Source organism: Ischnura elegans, assembly GCF_921293095.1.
Source record: "Ischnura elegans chromosome 13 unlocalized genomic scaffold, ioIscEleg1.1 SUPER_13_unloc_1, whole genome shotgun sequence".
Classification (NCBI taxonomy): Eukaryota; Metazoa; Arthropoda; class Insecta; order Odonata; family Coenagrionidae; genus Ischnura; species Ischnura elegans.
In genome coordinates this window covers 12,504,611-12,523,743 of record NW_025791657.1, presented here as the reverse complement: position 1 = coordinate 12,523,743, position 19,133 = coordinate 12,504,611, and the positions used below count along the sequence as shown (strand labels likewise).

The 19,133-nt window shown below is 35.6% G+C and overlaps 1 protein-coding gene across 2 annotated transcripts; it reads right to left on the bottom strand.

The window, feature by feature from the left end:
* Window positions 1-365: 365 nt before the first annotated feature.
* On the bottom strand, window positions 366-17,780 carry LOC124172518 (zinc finger protein OZF-like). 2 transcript variants are annotated; one of them, XM_046551959.1, is made up of 7 exons: window positions 17,635-17,780; window positions 15,168-15,335; window positions 8,151-8,270; window positions 7,087-7,215; window positions 5,260-5,391; window positions 4,475-4,547; window positions 366-1,719 (listed from the first exon to the last, which is right to left on the bottom strand). In XM_046551959.1, the coding sequence occupies exons 1-7, from the start codon at window positions 17,725-17,727 to the stop codon at window positions 647-649; spliced, it is 1,788 nt and encodes a 595-aa protein (XP_046407915.1). In that variant the 5' UTR covers window positions 17,728-17,780; the 3' UTR covers window positions 366-646. The 2 variants fall into 2 exon arrangements, with proteins under 2 accessions (XP_046407915.1, XP_046407916.1); XM_046551960.1 differs by lacking the exon at window positions 15,168-15,335.
* Between the last annotated feature and the right edge of the window lie 1,353 nt (window positions 17,781-19,133).

Here is a 19,133-nt window from a genome sequence, read left to right as displayed (position 1 = left end):
ATCGTATATTGTTATTAACATCATATTTAAATAAAAATTACATAGAAGAACTATATCAACTAACATTGATGAGAAAATTAAACATTGATTAATCACACAATGATTATGGAATATATTTTGAAAATTATTCTTGAGACAAAGTGCCTCAAGTTTTTATTGAAAGTGTTGAAATGCTTCTCTTACTTTTAAATATAAATAATTTTCTACCAGTAAAAAAATTAGCAGTTAAATATATGGGAATAAATTATTAAGTCCTTCAAAATGTAGCGAAATAAATAGACTTAAAATGTATTAAATAGGTCACAGACCTAACTGAATATTTTATTATCATTTTCAACATTATGGGAGATTTTTTCATTTCATACAAGCAAAACTCATAATATTAAGAATTATTTACCTTTATTACTAATGAATACAAATTAATTGGACCAATTTATTGGAATACCAATGAAAGAAAAGGCGTATCTATCAGGAGAAAGTATTTTCACAATCATTGCGAGAATAAGGCTTCTTTCCGGTGTACCCACATGTGTAAGACAAGGTTTTATTTGGTAGTGTAAGACTTTTCACATTCATTGCACGAATAAGGTTTCTCATTAGTATGAATCCACATGTGGCAGATAAAGCTGCTTCTTTCAGAAAAAACCTAATCACATTCATTGCATGGATAAGGTTTCTCCTTGATGTGAGTCCGCATGTGACAGACAAGGTAACTCTTACGAGAGAATGATTTAACACATTTATTGCAAGAATAAGGTTTCTCCTTTGTATGAGTCCGAATGTGACAGACAAGGTGACTCTTTTGAGAGAAAGACTTTTTACATTCACTGCAAGAATAAGGTCTCACATTCGTATGAGTCCGAATGTGACTGGTAAGGGTACTTTTAAGAGAGAAAGACTTATCACATTCTTTACAAGAATAAGGTTTCTCCTTCGTATGGGTCCGAATGTGATGGACAAGGGTATTTTTATGAGAGAAAGACTTATCACATCCATTGCAAGAATAAGGTTTCTCCTTGGTATGAGTCCGCATGTGAATGACCAGGTGACTCTTTCGAGAGAAAGACTTTTCACATTCATTGCAAGAATAAGGTTTCTCCTTCGTATGAGTCCGCATGTGATAGACAAGGGTGCTCCTTTGAGTGAAAGACTTATCACATTCACAGCAAGAATAAGGTTTCTCCTTCGTATGAGTCCGAATGTGACTGACAAGGTGACTCTTATCAGAGAAAGACTTATCACATTCAGAGCAAGAATAAGGTTTCTCCTTTGTATGAGTCCGAATATGACGGACAAGGTGGCTGTTTTCAGAGAAAGACTTATCACATTCATTGCAAGAATAAGGTTTCTCCTTCGTATGAGTTCGAATGTGACCGACAAGCTGGCTGTTTTCAGAGAAAGACTTATCACATTCATTGCAAGAATAAGGTTTCTCTTTTGTATGCGTCCACATGTGACTAACAAGGTTGCCCTTATCAGAGAAAGACTTATCACATTCTTTGCATGGATACGGTTTCTCCTTCGTATGAGTCCGAATGTGACGGACGAGGTAGCTCTTTCGAGAGAAAGACTTATCACATTCACCGCATGAATAAGGCTTCTTTTCTCTGTGTGGACTACCTGTGCATGATTTCCCATCTACAATTAAGCTTATCCTCACTTCCCTCACATTTTTATTCCCTGCAAACAAGGCTGAGTCTCTTTCAGGAACTGGGGACTCTAGAAAAGAAATTCGCATTAAAAATAAGTAAATTCAGGGATGAAATCTATGATTTGTTGAACTATTTCATAGGAGCCATTAGACAGATATCAAGGAAGCTACTTAAAACCGATCCTTCGTTTTGATGCTATACACCTAACAAGATGTCAGTAACGGTGGTTTCCATACATTTCTTCACATATTGAGCGGCACTGTTCCTCTGAGAAATTGAGCTAAGTATTTGCATAAAAACCTCAAGTATCCACTCCAGAAAACACCTCAATGTACTTTTTTCATGCACAGAAGTAAACATAAACGGAATTTACAAATGGCATGCATACACATAATGTTGAATTGAAACAATTCCCAACATTATAAAATGCAAATACTTTCTAGCAATGCAAGACTAAAAGTATGCAATATAAAATAAAAATGGACAATAACTATGGGGGCTAGAAGGTAATTAAAGCTCACAAAAACATCATTGCCAGCTTAATAGATCATAGAGAGGAAGATGGAGGGCCAATAATATGGCATATTATAAGAACTTACCTTCAAGGTCTACATATATTAAAAAAGAAATATTTATCTGAGAAACAATAGCAGTTATTGAAGATCACATTCTCTTAATGGCACTATTCTCCATTTCTAACTAAACTTTCATAACCACAACACCTTGCTTTATTTAAAAAAATTATTTCAAGTATAAAGGAAGGGGGGAATTAATTATCTCATACCTTATGCCATTGTATAATGTATAGGGATGGTCAGATGGGATGCATCATATCCAAATATCTGCTGTTATTGCCCTTAATCAGATATATCGGATCCAAAGGAGCGGAGGGAATCGTATCTGGATCCGAAATTTTATATTATGGCTTCAGAGAATGGACCCATATGAGAAGAGTGGATAGGGTTCTAACTCTCTCTTTGAATGTGCTCTCACAGTTCTGCTGATATCTCTTTCTGCCAGTCTCAGTTTGAGAGTCTCGATGGTTCAGAACGGATTGGTTTCAAAAGCCATCAGAACAGACCAGTTACACAGAATGTTAACATGATAAAAAGTGTCATGTTTGCACAATGAATCCAACATTTTGATAAAAGGCTTTGCATGCAAAGATGCACTGAAATGGCAGACAGCACATTTTGTAACATATCAGTAGCCTCCCCCACACTACTCCCCAACTCCATCTTACGACCATATACAATCGTCTGGTTTCAGTGGCTGACCCTGCATTCAGGGTTGAATTCGCCATGGATTAATTCTAGCAAGTAATCACCATGAAGCATGATTCATGAATCTTGAGTAAGTCTTTAAGAATATCTATTTCATTTTCTCACTTTGTGGATAGAGACTTCGCATGAAAAACCTGAAAATTGGCAAAGCTACCTGTTATCCAAGTTGTTCACATGTATCCATTTTCCAAGTTCCTCACTCTTCCTTAAAATTCTTTAATAATTTATCTATTTGTAGAAGCAATCATCACAATAATATTTGAATTTGGAATAAGTCCAGAGTGAATTTTCACAAAACTCATAGTAATTAAAATGTGAAGAAATGTAGAAAATACCACTAGAACATCATAATAAAAAATAAACTCAACGGTTATAAGTTAAATTAACATCCAATTAATTCAAACTTCTCATATCCATCCTCAAAGAGAGTGATGCCTTGTACTTTGCTTTACCACCTTTAACAATTTGGATGAAGCTATAAGCTTGAAATCTTAGCTTACGAGAATAAGTAAGCATGGCCTGGGCACCCACTGTCATTACTCTGCAGAACTATAACTGCTGCACACAAGGTATTGAAATTGAGTTTAGCCTATTTTCGGCCAAATCAGTTTTTTTCCTTATCTCACTTTTTCCATGATTAACTGTTAAGCCTATTAAAGCACAGTTGCCAATACCACAAAGCAGTGAATTGGTTGGGGTGTCTTTCGAAGCAAAATTTTACCATCATTTCAAAAATGAAAAAATCCACATGAGCTCATTTCAACAAGTTCCATGTTAATTTTGTGTATGGACGTCGCAATTGACATGGTGCATAAATGGAATCTTATTCTTATTATTCTTCACAAGTGATTTATTGGGATTTTTTTCTATTACCCAGTATTAAAGACAAAACTGTTAGGTGAAGTAACACTGGAATTCCCATATGAATGCACATTACAGCATATATTGTTTAATGTTATTGAAGCATGAAAAAAATGTTACTATACACATGCTGACCTGATTATATTCTCAAGCAGAACTATACATCATGAACTAAAGAATTTTTAGATGGATGACATACACAGATGCTACGTCCTTCACAAGGGAAGTATCCAAAAACCCGGTTCAGAATTCAATCAAATTTTCTTGTTTTATACATAGTCCATTGGGAGCCGTCCTTGAATCAGCCCGCATATGGGGTTATATAACCAAATAGTTTAAACTGAAATGCAGTTTAACCTTTACTGGTTAAATGTATTCATGTATAAGAGCCACTCTCCAAAGAGTGAGCATTAGTCCAGTGGTTAAAGAGCCCAGTTGTCATGCCGAGGACCCGGAGACAAGCCACATGTTAAAATAAAATTTTCAGTAAACTTAATGGGAATATTGACAAAAAAAACAAGCTTTTCTAATATAAGAGTACATTAAGAATGTAAGAAAAAAATCAAAGTCAAAATTTTATTGAATCCTGAGACACAGCTTTTGGACATTCGCCTAGTCAGAATTAGTTAAAAATCTTTTCTCTGAAGAGTTATTTTCTAAGCACTGAGGAGCACTCACCCACATCCTCCATCATAGACTCCATGGCCATTGTTCGATTTTGAATCAGTTCCCCATTCTCCGTAACAGTAGGCTAAAAGTAAGCAGATTTCAGATTTACAAATGACAACTTTAGGATAATAAAAAAATGAAACAAAAATATTAAATTCTTGGGAATTTCTTGCATGAATACAAAACCAAATGAAGTGACAACACCAACACTAATCCTAAACACTCTCCAATAATACACTGTCCTAAATACTAAAATATGTACTTCTTTCCAAGGAAAAAGGGTGGGCCAAAAGAATAAACAAAATGCAAGGTAAAATGTTCCTCGGCAACAGGTCTTCTTCAGAGTTTGTTCTTCCATTCTTAACTATATATGGTATTTTGTCGTGAATCTTCTTAACTGAAGAGGGGGAGTCATGTGGGATAAGTTTTAATTATCGGCTCTCTGTTATGGATGGTAATAACTTCCTTGGCTGGCTCCTGCTGCGTCTTCATTCGCCATGGGCTGAGAGAATATTTAATTCAAGGCGTCATGGGTTGACCTTATTCCTCTCAGCACAAATAATCACACAGGATATTGAATCAGTTCTCTTTACCTTGTAAATGCTGATTCAAAGCTACCCATGAACCATGGCAAGCGGCATTGGTTACAATACATTGTGCCAATTTTTGAAAATAATGATAAAGGTTTCAAAATCTTGGCTCAAGTGCCCAAGTTCACGGTATTTGAATTTGAGGATTTCTACCAGACATCACTTTCATCCATTTATTTTATTGAATGTGAATTTCATGCATACCTCAGTGGCATCAGTCTCCTTGGGAGATAGTTCGTTCTTGGCCAAAATCAGCAGAGTGTCAAGGTCTATCACAACAGCTCCTGTGCCTTCAGCATCCACCTCTTCGCCTTGGGAAGATGTTGAGGCTTGTTCCTGCATATGAGTCCAAAATCAGCATCATTATAAAACAGGGATACAGGTATATAGAAATAGCTTCGTGAGTTCACAAAAAAACTGATTCCTATTTATAGCATTGATAAATATCTACACACCACCTCAAAACATACACTTCTGTAACATTCACATCTTTACCGCTTCTGTTATACATTTACATGCAATAAATTGTACATTAATCTATCATAGTACTTGAAAAAGAAAAAAAAACTCTCATATTACCAAGAAAATGTAGGATTAGCCACAGTTAAAAGATCAATACTACTGCGTGAAAGAATATTTGTCTAATGCCTCAACGTGACTGAGATTTAGGTGTAATTTGTATTGCTTCATGATATTGATGCCCTTATTATTGTTTACTTCGACAAATATTCTATGCAAGCAAAAAGTGATTGTATTCTGTGGATTTTATCTACATGATATTTTTACCACTCAAAATTCTCTTTAGTCTTTAAAAAATGTAGATGTAACATTCAATTTCAGGAAAATCACACACATGAGTACATAAAAATACAAAGCATGCTTTGCTGAGACAAGAATGAGATGTAGTTACTCAATTGACTAAAGTGCATCATATTGTTACCTAATCCTACTGCAATGCCTGGACTTACTACCAACCTTGGCTTCCCAAGGTAGCCCTTTCAAATTCTTCAGCATTTTGCAGATGATAATCATAGTCCCAGCTTTTTTTGACATTTACCCTACCATTTCTTTGTTTACTAAGGTTACTACGCTGATCCAAGGGGTTGTAATTTCATATCTCAATATGGCACAGTTTTTTATTCTATAGTAAGCCAGGCAATAAATAGATAAGGAGTATAAAGGAGCATTCGTTGCATGTAAACAATAACTGCTAGTTTTACTCATTCCACCGCCTTTCTAACCTAAATTAGGGAGGATATAAAACCCCTCTTTAGGTACAATAAGTTAACATACTATTATTATAACATTTTGATTTTTGGTGCTTTTTAGGGGTGCATCATGGGTAGTAACTGTATTAAATGTGTATTACATTAAGCACGCGAATATTACTTTTTAAGGCAATAATCTTAATATTTAAACTAAATTTTAAGGTTTAAAAATTCATGTGACTCAACGGTGTATGCAACCAGCTTTACACAACCGGATCTCGGTAAAAACTGATGTAAAATCCACAAAATCTCATTTCTCTTATCTGGGAGTAAAAAATAATAATCAAGTCTCCTAGGAGCAACAAATTCAAAAGCTCCACAGAAAAATTACATCAACTTGTTTTTTTATTCTATTAGAGAAATTAGTTATTGATGTATTATTGTCAATTTATTATAGTGGATTCTACCTGAATGTGATGTTTAGTATCTTCATTTGGGGCCCTAGAACCAATTATAAAAAATTCTTCAAAATTCATACAAGGATACTGTAGCTTATAGTTAAAATGTCTACTTAAACAGCTTGACTCCCTCTACTTCAAAAATTGACTGCACATATAACCTCATACTTGTGTGTTCATGTATGCTGCAAATTTTTGTGCAAAAAATTATATTTACATATAATCATGATGAATTTCTTTGCATACCTTTTGTTTCTTTTTTAGTTTGTACTGATTTTGTACCTTACATACTAAGTGACATCTCCTATATTTGTCCAAACAAATCACTGGACCAATTTAAATATTATTATTATGATGATGATTACCTGAGCAGAGGCTTGGGCCACAAGGTCATTTGCGGCCCCATCAGTGCTACCATTGTCCACATATCCTCCTCCATCATCACTAATCTGATCTGCTTTTACACAAGGGGAACCACATGTTCCCAAGCCACTCTGATAGAAAGAGAATTAACACTTCATTGATATGGGTTTTCACTAATTTGTACGAGAAGCCAAAGATCACAACCGAAACATCAAATGTATGCAAAAATGAAAAAGTCCCTGAATTGCTATTCTGACCTCAGAGAGGAAGGAAGGATAAATTCATTGATCAACAAAATATGGTCCATTAAGTTACTCTGCCTTTCCAATTAGCCATAGGAAAATCTTCAGAAGAATGAAGAACAAATTATTCAGCAATATTTTGAGATGTGATGGTCTCAAGACATCATTCATTGGCAACCAAGAATTTTTGTCTACATGTCCACACAAATATGTTGACTTCATTTATTAAAGATAATCATTACATTTCATTTCAATGAAAGTTGGCATGCTATTACATATGATATGCTCCATCAAAATCAGCTCACAGAAAATAATTGATGCCTGTCAACAAACAAACTGATTTGCCAACATCCAATACCCTCTCCAAAGATGGTATCACTTGCTCAGTAAGCAAAGGTGTGTGATCAGAGCAGCTGTATGCCCCCATTCTGTTCAGTGCAATGACCCATTCATTTTGAATGATTTCGTCAAGAATGACAAATCTCTTTGTCACTAAAAAAAGCTTTTGGGCCTATGGGCCAAAACTAAGGCAACTGTGATTCCCCTAATCTTCCTTGAAAAAGCAACCAAAATGGATCAGGAGACGTAGTTGGTAGACAAAATTAGCACGTCAACATAGCGGAGATGTTTTTCTTTAACCAACATGATGAGTAACAGTGAAAGTTCTAATAGAGACATTTGACACATGTAACATTCCCTTATTCAGATATGATAAAGGAAGGGAAAAGGTATTGTTACTATGGTAAATGATATTGGATTATTCCATGAAGGACTAAATTTTTGTAGTAAAAAAACTATGCTTAACAAAGAAAACGTCAACTTACCAAGTCATTGTGGGCCAATGGGTCTACAACATTACTTGAAATTTTAGCTGGATCCGGCGTGTACTTCACAGAATAATTACCTTCACTGAGAGGGTCTTCGTTCTCCTCCTTCACAGTTTCCTATAAGATAATGCTGGGTGCCAATCAATGGGGCAAAATAATAATGTAAATAATTATATATAACAACAATAAAACCTCCTCTTTCACCTGAGACCACTCAAACTGGCTGAAATCATTTTTGCACAAGACTTTAGAGACAATCTAAAATGAAATGGCAGACATGACCAGTTTACTCTACACACCTTGGTGTGGAATGTTTCTCAGAGTGCTAGCCACAGTAGAAGTGGGTAAATTCTTCACCTTTCTACTCAGAGGTTACAGTTTTGAATCCCAAATGGGTGGCATTCCCCCATCCAGGCCTTGGTATATTTGCATGTTCTCAACTTGATTGTAGGAGAGGACTTCAAACTCCTGAATTCCATCAATCAATAAAGATGAGCTATTATCATCATTTGTTCACATTTATTTAGAGTAAGGGCCATTTGTTTCATCAACATTGCAGGGCCACCTGACTCTTGGAACATCATCAGCCCCAGCATAAACTGATCATGGACTACATGTGCATAGTCGAAGCTACTTATGCCCTTTTTTTAACTAAACAGCTCCTAAAGCTTGCATGCCTTACACCCTAAAAAACATGGCGGCAAATTGTCATCTACTAAGCATTTCAATTTAAGAATTTACTTTATACTGTATTAAAAGGGAGAAAAGCTCACATAAATCATTTTAAAATGTACAGCAACACAGCAGAAAAGTATTAATATAACCACATCATATCCATCAAGTGAAATAAATAAAATAATTGGTTGAAACAGAAGTAAGTTAAACATAGTTCTCTCGACGAATAAGGCGACCTCGCTGGACGCGTTAGTTTGTGGCTCTTGCCAAATTCGTGTTAATTTGAGCGATACTATCGTCTCTTGCGGCTTTTGCTCTACTATCTTTCACAAGTGCTCTAAATTGAACGAACTATATTTTAAAGCTTTAAACGAGGCTAATTACTTTTTTTGGAAGTGTTTTAGTTTGTTTGGAAGTGCTGGCTGAAATCATGTTTGCACAAGATTTTAGAGACAACCCTAACCTCTTCCCTACGCAGGGCGTGATTTCACGGCCTGAATTTTCTGATGCTAAAGAAGGAAGGCCGGATTATCACGGCTTCACGTTTACGAAGCAAAAGGCCAAAGGCCGTGTTTTCACGATTTCGCGGTCAAGCATGCCAAGTGGGTCCCAACCGCCATTAGGGTCTCTCGGCGTGAGAGGTCCGACCCTTTCCTAGTGTTCGCGTGGGGATTATCTCGGCCCATCCCGGCACTTAGTGACCCACTCAAGGAAGGTGCTCATGGTCACTTATTTGTTTATAAGTTAAAAATAACTAAAAACGTTCATGTTGCATTTATTGAAAATCAATGCGAAGAATTAAATTCTGGATGTTCTGCTGATTGGTTCCAAATTTTAAACGGAATTCTGGCATTCATATTAACGGAGTTAATCATCACCTAGAACAATTTTTGGAGACGCTAAGGCTAGATGTTTAATTGTTATTTTTATAACTCACTAGCAAGTTTGTAGGAGCGATATTGTAATGATTTACATGTAAAATTATACGTTATTTTGTTAGCTACATTCTAGATGTACATTTGCGGTGAAATTCGATAGAATATTCGATTTAATTTCTATGAAAAAAAGCCCTCGTAATGTAATAAAATATGATTCTCTCAGTTCTTTGTCGTGAGCAAAAATTACAGCGCCTATTTTTAATAACCTCTACCAACCTTTGAGTACAAAGGTATTATAAACAAATTTCGCTATAAATACTGATTAATGCATATCCTAAAAATTCGTAAATTTAATGTACGATAATGTATGATAAGGAATGTTTTACGTAGACACATGTTGTGAGAAGCTTTCCATACAATTGCAGGAAAGACAACTGCTCTACCAAGGTAGTTACTCTCATATCTTGGATCTCTGGTAAGGTTGCACCTCACAGAGTTAGTTCGGGACACATTAGCGCATTAATGTTTTCTTGGAAAAACTTATTATCCTCCAACTGGAGGACCCAAGAGTATATTGGTGTAAATATTCTCCTACTGAAGTATGTACATGGAAGGTGATAACCTCACTCTTCTTGGAATAGCTCATTTTCTTTTCACAATTTTCTTGTCGTGTATTCAAATTTAGCCGTTAACTATCTGTACGCATTCCGCTACCTATACCAGGGATGGTTTCTGTAAAGCCCTGCTGTGCGATGCAGCCCATACCATGAATGAAAGAGAACTGCACCACCCAGGAAATTACTCTCATATCTTGCTTCTCTGGTCAGGATCCTTGTGGTCTGCTTTGTGCCCCTCACGGGCTTATTTCGGGACACATTAGCGCATTAATGTTTTCTAGGAAAAACTTATCATCCTCCAACTGGAAGACCCAAGAGTATATTGGTGTAAGTATTCTCCTACGGAAATAGTTACGTGGAAGATGATAACCTCACTCTTCTCGGAAAAGCTCATTTTATTTTCAAAATTTTCTTGGCGTGTATTCAAATTTAACCGTAAATGTTCTGTATGCATTCCCCTTCCTCCTCCTGCAAGGATTATTTTCAAATGATGTTTCGGTGGAATTACATTTTTTCTTGGAATTATACAGCCAGGATTTTTATCTTGAAGTCCATAATTAATATTTAACCATTTCAAACAACAAATTTGTATGATTCAAGTAGTTTTATGAGAATTTTTCGGGAAAATATTCTTCTAAAAAATTCTAAATGTATCATTCTCATGTATTCAGAGAACTGGAGAGCAGACGCAAATGAGGAGTGTGGATTTTGGCATCATGGATCTAAATTATGTTAATATCATAAATCGTAAATACCTAGAAGTAGGCTAGGAACATTGAAAGATTTCATTCCCTTCAAAGTATTTGTTGGTCTATGATATAATGCCGTTTTGCTGAAAACCCTAAAACTAACCGTAGAACTTCGTTTAAAAGTTCTACAGGCATTGCAAAATGAAAGTAATACATTGATGAACTGACATTTAATGCAACAGTAACAATTAAAAAATATTAAAATTGCAATGGTAACAATTCACTGACCGCAAAAGAACGCCGGGATTGGCTGCTCTCGGGGAAAAGGGTCGAGGATTATCCCCACTAGGAAAGGTCATTAAGGGGAGGAAGCGACTACCTGGTCAGTCCCGAGCCGAAAAAAAACTCCGTACGGGGCGAAAAAGAAAATCTCAAACCCTTCGTAGAGCCAAAAGCAACTTCCCGCGAAGGAGCTCGGCGCGAAAAGGTTAAATGAAATGGCTGACATGACCAGTTTACTGACCACAACTTAGTGTAGAATGTTTCTCAGTGTGCTAGCCAAAGAAAGAGTGGGTAAATTCATAAATAAAATTTAGATTGTCCACCATAAGACTCCTCCATTGGATGTGTGAAATTGCTCTCACAAGAATGGTGGTATAAGAAAGCTAAGATCCACATACATGCCTATGTAGATTAGGGCGGTTACACTTTTTACCTCATGTTGTGCAACTGATGGTCACACACAGGGTGACCAGATTTTCCAATTAATCCGGACATGTCAATTAGGACATGACCTCAATTTAACAAATTCTTCTATGAGAACATTTTCATAACTTAACATTAATATTATTGTATCTGCCTAAATATTTGGTTCATTGATGTGGAATTCCATGCATTTTTAAATTTATTATTGAGTGGTTTCATTAAATGTGTTTAGTCTTTTCTATGGTCTATCATCTGTGATGTTATACATAAGAATATAGTTAATGGTTTATCCCCCACATAAATGAAATGAAATAATCTACTGATGATGCCTTCATATAGTGTAACCAGACATCCGGGATGGTCTAGACATGTCATCCTTTATAGATACGGTGCCTGGGCAGATTTTTTAAGAATGGTGAAGAGTCCTCCTTTTTGAAAATCATTATTAAAAGTATATAAATGTGTTAATAGCCACTCAGAACTCTCAAAAAAATTTCTGAATATTTCTTAAGCTTAACACAGCAAAATACAACTGCAGAAAGGGTATTTTCCCTAATTTCAACCCAGTGGACCACCGAGAAAAACAAACTAAACATTGCCTCAGTCCGTGTTCCAATCCATAGGGTGCACCCTATGTTGTTGTGCTCAAACACTCTTTTCGGCTCTGACTGCAAGTGGTGCCACCACTGTACAGTGGCGATTTCAAAACTGAAAAAAGTTGACTTGTGAAATTTGGCGTTAAGAGAATTTTACTGTAGTTGTTCATTAATTATTGCAATATTTTACTGCACTAAATGCAAATGTGGAAGTGATAACATATAAAATACAGCAGTGGCAATAAGGAGTGGATGCAATTGTAACCATTACACTTCACAATAAATTTATTAATTTTGAACAAGAAATTTTGTAAAGCATAATGTTCAGACAAATTAAAGTAGTTTTGAATAAGAAGACAATTTTATAAATGTGTCCTTAAAATTTAAAATATTAATCACTGTGAATAGCAATAGAAATAGAAATTTATAAGGCAAAGGAATGAATCAGTTTACACACATTTCATACTCAAATTTAATTTAATCATTTAAATTCATTCAATGCAATTCAAGAAGCTACATCAACATCATAACTAACTGATGTCACCTGTCCTATTCCACCACTTTTTGGAATCTTAGCTGAGACAAGAGTGTTAGGAATTTCGATGCTGTAGTCTTGTCTGACATTCGATGTTTCGATGCAGCTGTAAAAATTCCACTCAGCCACGGCACTCATGACTATGACAAACACTTTTCACAGCAGAAAATGGGCATTGAACTTAAAAAATTATGCCTGAAAGCAATTTTAACTGTCAGGCTGGAGAAAATTTTCAAGAATAATTCATGCATAATTCCAGACTCTTAACACATCTTGGTCCGGCACCCTTTAAACTAGACTAGCCATTGGGGCCGGTCATATTTTATGCCATAGGCCTCAATATATGTTCAAACTATTATAACGTCGATAAAAAAGACGTCAATAAGAAAAAAATTTCACAAAAACAAACAGTAAAGCTACCTGAAGACGCACAAACCAGAACTAGGTCGAAATAGTTCCAAATAAATCCGTAGAGGTCAGCAGGAGACTGCACTGCATGAAAACGTGAAAACGTAAAAACGCGTGATCGGCACATAAGCGCTGGTGGCGGAAACACGTAAAAACACGTGTGCTGACCATAATGTGTTAAATATCAATCACAATTCCTGATTTTCACGGTCACTGGACACAGAGATTCACATGTATTCTAGATTAACTTGGATTTGATATCCACTCTATTCATTATGAACAATTTAAAGAACCAATTCACCACCTCAAATCATATCCTATTCGAATTCACATAATGAACAGAAATTTCTACCTCTAGTAGTCGTAGCCAAAGTGTGGAAGAGCAAGTAAGGGTGAATCCTGGCCCTCTCGTGCTCTTCGATTATGCACTCTTCAGAGCAAAACCGTAGTGGACTGGAATCACACCATCTGATGTCAATTCCCAAATGTGACCATCAAAAAGTGCTGAGTAGAGCGCAAGAGCATTTACGGTGGATTGGAACATGGCCTCAGTAAAAGTTAAAAACTAAGCACTGTCAAAAATGCAAAAATTGCTTGAAAAGTTAGATGCACAAACAAAAACAAGACCACAGTCCTAATTAACTTCTTTTGCTCTAAATTATGAATTTGCAATTACGTTTCAAGTGTCCTACTTATCCTCCATACGTCCTTTCCTTTTAACCCTTTCTCACTAGATGTCTGGCCGAGCCAAAAGGCATTTTTATTCATAAAACATCTGCCATTGGGTACAGTAGGGATATTCGTCTGGTATTGGGGTGGATTTTTTATGAATGAGACATTTTCCTTCTTATTGAAAATCGTGATTTTGTGCATAGTTAATCTGTTACCAGGTACCTAGCAAGCTGTAAAGAAATGCAGATATAGCTCGAGAAAATTTTTTCCACAAAATATTACAAAATCACAGGTCTAATTAATTTATACTGTTCTAATTTGTGAAATTGCAGTTATTTTTCAAGTTGCCTAATTTCTCCTCATCTCATTTTTAACACATTCCGTGTGGAACATGTCAATTGACGCAGTCCTGTCCAAGTCAATATATGTAGCTAGTCAATACAAGTGCTCTGCCAGTTGGGCCAGGAGGCCATTCTCCACCTCCATAAGTAACTAATATCCATTCCCAAGTTTTTTGATTGTGTGTACGACCTCCAGCAAGGAACCCTTTTTCGAACCGTGCACGCCTTATGTAAATAGCATTGTTTGAACTGAAGGTATGTTATGGAAAATTCCCTCTTTTTCTTTCTTATTTTATCGACCAATTCTGATGACCTTCTTGAAAATAGCATCCCCTATGAATTTGCTAATAGCTATCTAGCTTATACAAATACATAAATTACTCAAGAAAAATAGATACACAGAAAAATATATAAAATCACGCTGCAAATTTATTTCATTGTTCCAAACTATAAAATTGTCATTATTTTTCGATAGGCCTACTTTTCCTCTTGTTGCTTATTTAATAGGGAGCTGTCCTGCATTTTTTATCTCATGGCATCTGGTCTCCCAATTCCCACAAGCAAAGGTGACTTCCTGTAGAAATGCATCCATATACACAGCACAAAGCCACTAATTTATTTTTATTTTATTTATTTATTTCCATTACCCCATAAACAGCACATTTACGGCCTTTACAATGGGGAATTAACAATTAACAATGAAGGACATTCACACACGCCCATGCCCTGGATAAGGGTAGCTTACCCAGGCGGGACTCGAACCCGCAACCTTCGGTTTGGCAATCGAGGACTTTACCCCGACGCCACCGAGGCCGGCCTTATGTAAAACAACCGAGTAAATGTCAACAACGTAGGGTCATTAAACTCAGTTTTCACTGTGGATGAGAACAAAACTTACCAACATATTAGATCCGAGTTGTTGGGAGTCTTCCACAGGAATGTATATTTCAGTCCTTTGGGCTGAGCAAGTGAGATGTGAGGTGCCTTCTATCTCATCTTGAATTAAGTCTTTTGTGTCAGCAGGAGTCCCCAAATTCTCATCAGTTGTCTCATCCCATTGGATACTCTGTGGAGAAAATAACTGTGATAAACTCACCTCTTTCAATGTCAACAAATGAAGCTTACTCGTACTATTGATGAAATAGGATTTTCAATGTGATATCCAAGCATTTGCATAAATCTTGACATGTTTCTCTTAATCCAAAAATCAAAAAGCTAAAAAGCTACTGAAACCAAATTAGGCAGGAGAATACTTGGTATACTCAGTTCACATAGTGGCGGTATTACAACATACATGAGGCATGGAAGAAAGAAAATACACAATTTTTTTCAACAGACATGTCTTTAAATGTGAATCTTTGATGTGGAATATGTTTTTGATTCATTTCTATTGGAATTGAACTCCTTTTTCCATGTACTCAAAAACCAACTCCAGGAGAGAAGAGATATATCTCATATTTTGGCCACTATCTTAGGCAGAAATGTATGATATCATCAATTTGATATTGGATGGGAGACTTAAGAAAAGCGGTAAAGAGGAGAAAAAATTGTTCTAGGACTCAAAACATCATAAAAGAGGCAGCAATTAGAGAGATATGGGACCAATTTCAACGGGCAAGAGAGCAATGCCTGAACAGCCAATGCACTGAGTAGTGTACGGCATAGCGAAGAAGACAAATGAGAATCTAGGAAATTCTGACAAGTCCACTTCAATTATCTGGTGGACGAAACCTTACTAATTTAGGAGATTTTTATATTTTTAAACCTCATCGCTTAGTAAGGCAAAAAGTAGATACAGCTAACATGCTTTTTCAGCTCTAGATTTAGGTGAAAAATTTCTTCGCCAAAGAAACCTGTATAGAGTTGAAATTTTATCAGAAAAAAAATCTAAAACAACTAATTCATTGAACAAAATTTACTTAGAAAGTGGAATACCAATCCATTCCCTGTACAGAGAATCACAAACAAAAAACTTTTCTGAAAAGGTAAATTTCTGACAAAATTACTTATCTGAATAAAATACTGAAATTTAAAAAAAAAACAGACCTCAAAATTTATCATAATTATCAAAATACCCAGTGTAAATTTAACACAAAAAAATTTTCCTCAACAACCCCAAAAAATGCAGAATACCAGACTCAGTGATCATCTCAGTTGAAATTCAAATAAAAACACCTATGGATTTTAAACACCAAAAATTTCAAACGCAGAATGCAATTTTAACTAATCTATTATTCAAAGAAACTTTATTTTTACTCAAAAACGAAATTATTTGTAATAGCTGAAGTGACAAAGATTGTTTTAGTAAATATAATGTTCTCATATCAATATACATTTTTCCTAAAATAAAAATGTAAAAATTACGCTGTAACACAGTAACTGTCCAGCAAAATAAACAAATTGATACTTAAAAGATACATCACATCCATTTTCTCATTGTGTTTAATTTAATGTACATAGTTTAAAACGTTAGTAATGACTTTTTTGCAACTATCAAGTTCAAAGCTGAAACTTAATTTAAAATACTGGGCCACTTTTATATACATTGCACCTCTCATTTTTTCGTATAACAAGCCATGAAAATTGAGAGAAGTTTTTGAACTCTCAGCACGTATGTTTTATTAAAAATAAAGAAAACCTCAATAATTCACATTTTCTGTGTGTGTAGTTGAGCCTATGATTGGACACTAACTTTCAGCTCAATTTAAGTTCACAATTACGATTAGCAAGAAACAGTAGTAGATTTTTTCGTTCGTTTTAACGCGCTTCGGTTACCCAAGTGAGTACATTTATTTAAAGGGATTGTTTCATTGCGTTGTGGGTTCATTGCCTTTTATGAGTTGACGAATTTGAATGCCCCACTTTGTTAGCCATATTTATTTTAAAATCACATAGCTGAATCAGACAACAAAACGTCTTTACTTATCATCACCAAAAACACCAACTGCAAGGTAAAAATCACGTTGCATGGAGATTGAGAAACAAAGCTTGCGGGACACTGGGCTAGTTTCACTACTGCGTCAACCCTGTACGACGGCCTTTAAAAGTATCCGATATTATCAATTAACAAAAATAATGCTCTATTTATTTTTAAACTCTACTAATAGCAATTTTTAAAATAAAATGGATTTACCACTTTCAAGAAGTCATTCAATATCCTATTTATCAAGTCGTGGCATCAAGTGAATAATCAATCACAACTTTGAGCAAATCCAATCAAACAAGTGCTATAACAAGTTTAATCCACAAATAATGATTCAACTGGATTTCTCACTGCTGTCGACACAAAACAAAGACTCTCGCTTGACATTTACCAAAGCATACCATGCACCAGTCTTCATTAGAGAATAAACGAAAGTACTCACTCTAAAGCAATTCACCCCAGAAAGTTTTCTCAGCTTTGCGTCCGATTGTAAACAAGTCATTTTGAAAACACTGAATTCCGTGAGCTTTTTCATACATGGTGGACACAGGGTGGTGGGCAGGCCATCTCCCACAGCAACCTAAGATAGAAATCAACACTCTATACATTGAAGAAGTGCGAAATAATGGTAATCACATGGAATAACTAAAGCAATATGAAAAAGAGAAATAAATACGTTTTAGGTATCGAACCACTTACTTCTAACCCGAGTAAACCATTTATAGCATCCTTCACAGTCATTCTGCAAGTTACGTTGGAAGTGAATATGTTGTAAAAGTAATCATTATTCTTCATGCATAGTCTGCACAAGGTACCCACAGAATCCCTTTCTGATGAAGCGGTGAAAATCCCGGCGGTACGATTCATGTTTTAATTTCAGTCACTCATTCGATATGTAAATATGTTAAATCGTCGATGAAATCATCACCACACAACAGACTGAGATCTCCAGATTCGTCGCGGGAACTACATACATTTCGATGATACAATATGTATTTAGAATGCTCATGAAGAAAGACAACTTATTTTAATATTTAAATAGCTCATAATCACCTCAACGAAAAAATACACCCCAGCAAACTGAATATTATGACCTTCCAGTTCACTGCAATAATCAACGTTAATATAAGATCATGCAATGAAGATTAGTTTGCTTTCGCTGAGTTTTAGTTTTCATTTCTACCGCTAGAGACAGATATACATAGCAGGCCTCTAATCAAGGCGCGTTCCGGCAGAAGTGAATATTAAGTATGAGACGGAGTATACCAATAAATTGAATATGGTTTGTATTTTTATATTTTTGGTACTCGAAGTGTTATTCTTCCTTTCTTCTTTATAAAATATTCCACTCAAAAACATCACTTATTTAATTCAAATGAAAAGGTTGTTTTCTAAGGCTTTCTTTCAAAGTTAATTTTGTGTCATTAACGTATTTTTCTGAATAAATATCAATTGAAATATAATTTATCATTTACAAAGATAGTTTTCACGTTATCTACTCTTTGCAGACTTTTATTAATGTTGCTTCATGGAAGACTTCTTCCATGGTTTCACAGGAATTTCTTCCATGGTTACGCAGGAATTTCTTCCATGGTTGCTTTACCCATTTGCCTCTAAAAATTCTACCGTTGTATAGTCGTTTAATGTGTCTCATCAGCACCGTGCAACACTGCTTTGTCCCGATTGCTTGCATAGTCTTAAATGAAAAGTCTCCTCCCTATTCCATGCTACTGCCGGTGAATTTCGGAACGTGTCTTGATTAAAGGCCTGCTATGTATACGAGCCTCAAGCGGCAAAAATGTACACTAAAAATAATGGAAACCAGGCGAATCTTTGCTTGCATCATCTTACATAATCGTTGTTACTGAGAACTGCAAGGTCAACCGTCTTATCTTTGCTGTGGTGTATTTTTCCGTTGAGGTGCTTAAGAGTTTAAATTTT

Bases quoted from the DNA above. Each gene is read 5' to 3' on its own strand.
- LOC124172518 (XM_046551959.1), bottom strand. From the start codon at position 17,727: ATGAAAAAGCTCACGGAATTCAGTGTTTTCAAAATGACTTGTTTACAA. The intron at 8,271-15,167 runs GTAAGTTTTGTT...ATTATCTTATAG, and splicing joins AACTCGGATCTAATATGTTG to GAAACTGTGAAGGAGGAGAA. The intron at 7,216-8,150 runs GTAAGTTGACGT...TCTTTCTATCAG, and splicing joins CATTGGCCCACAATGACTTG to AGTGGCTTGGGAACATGTGG.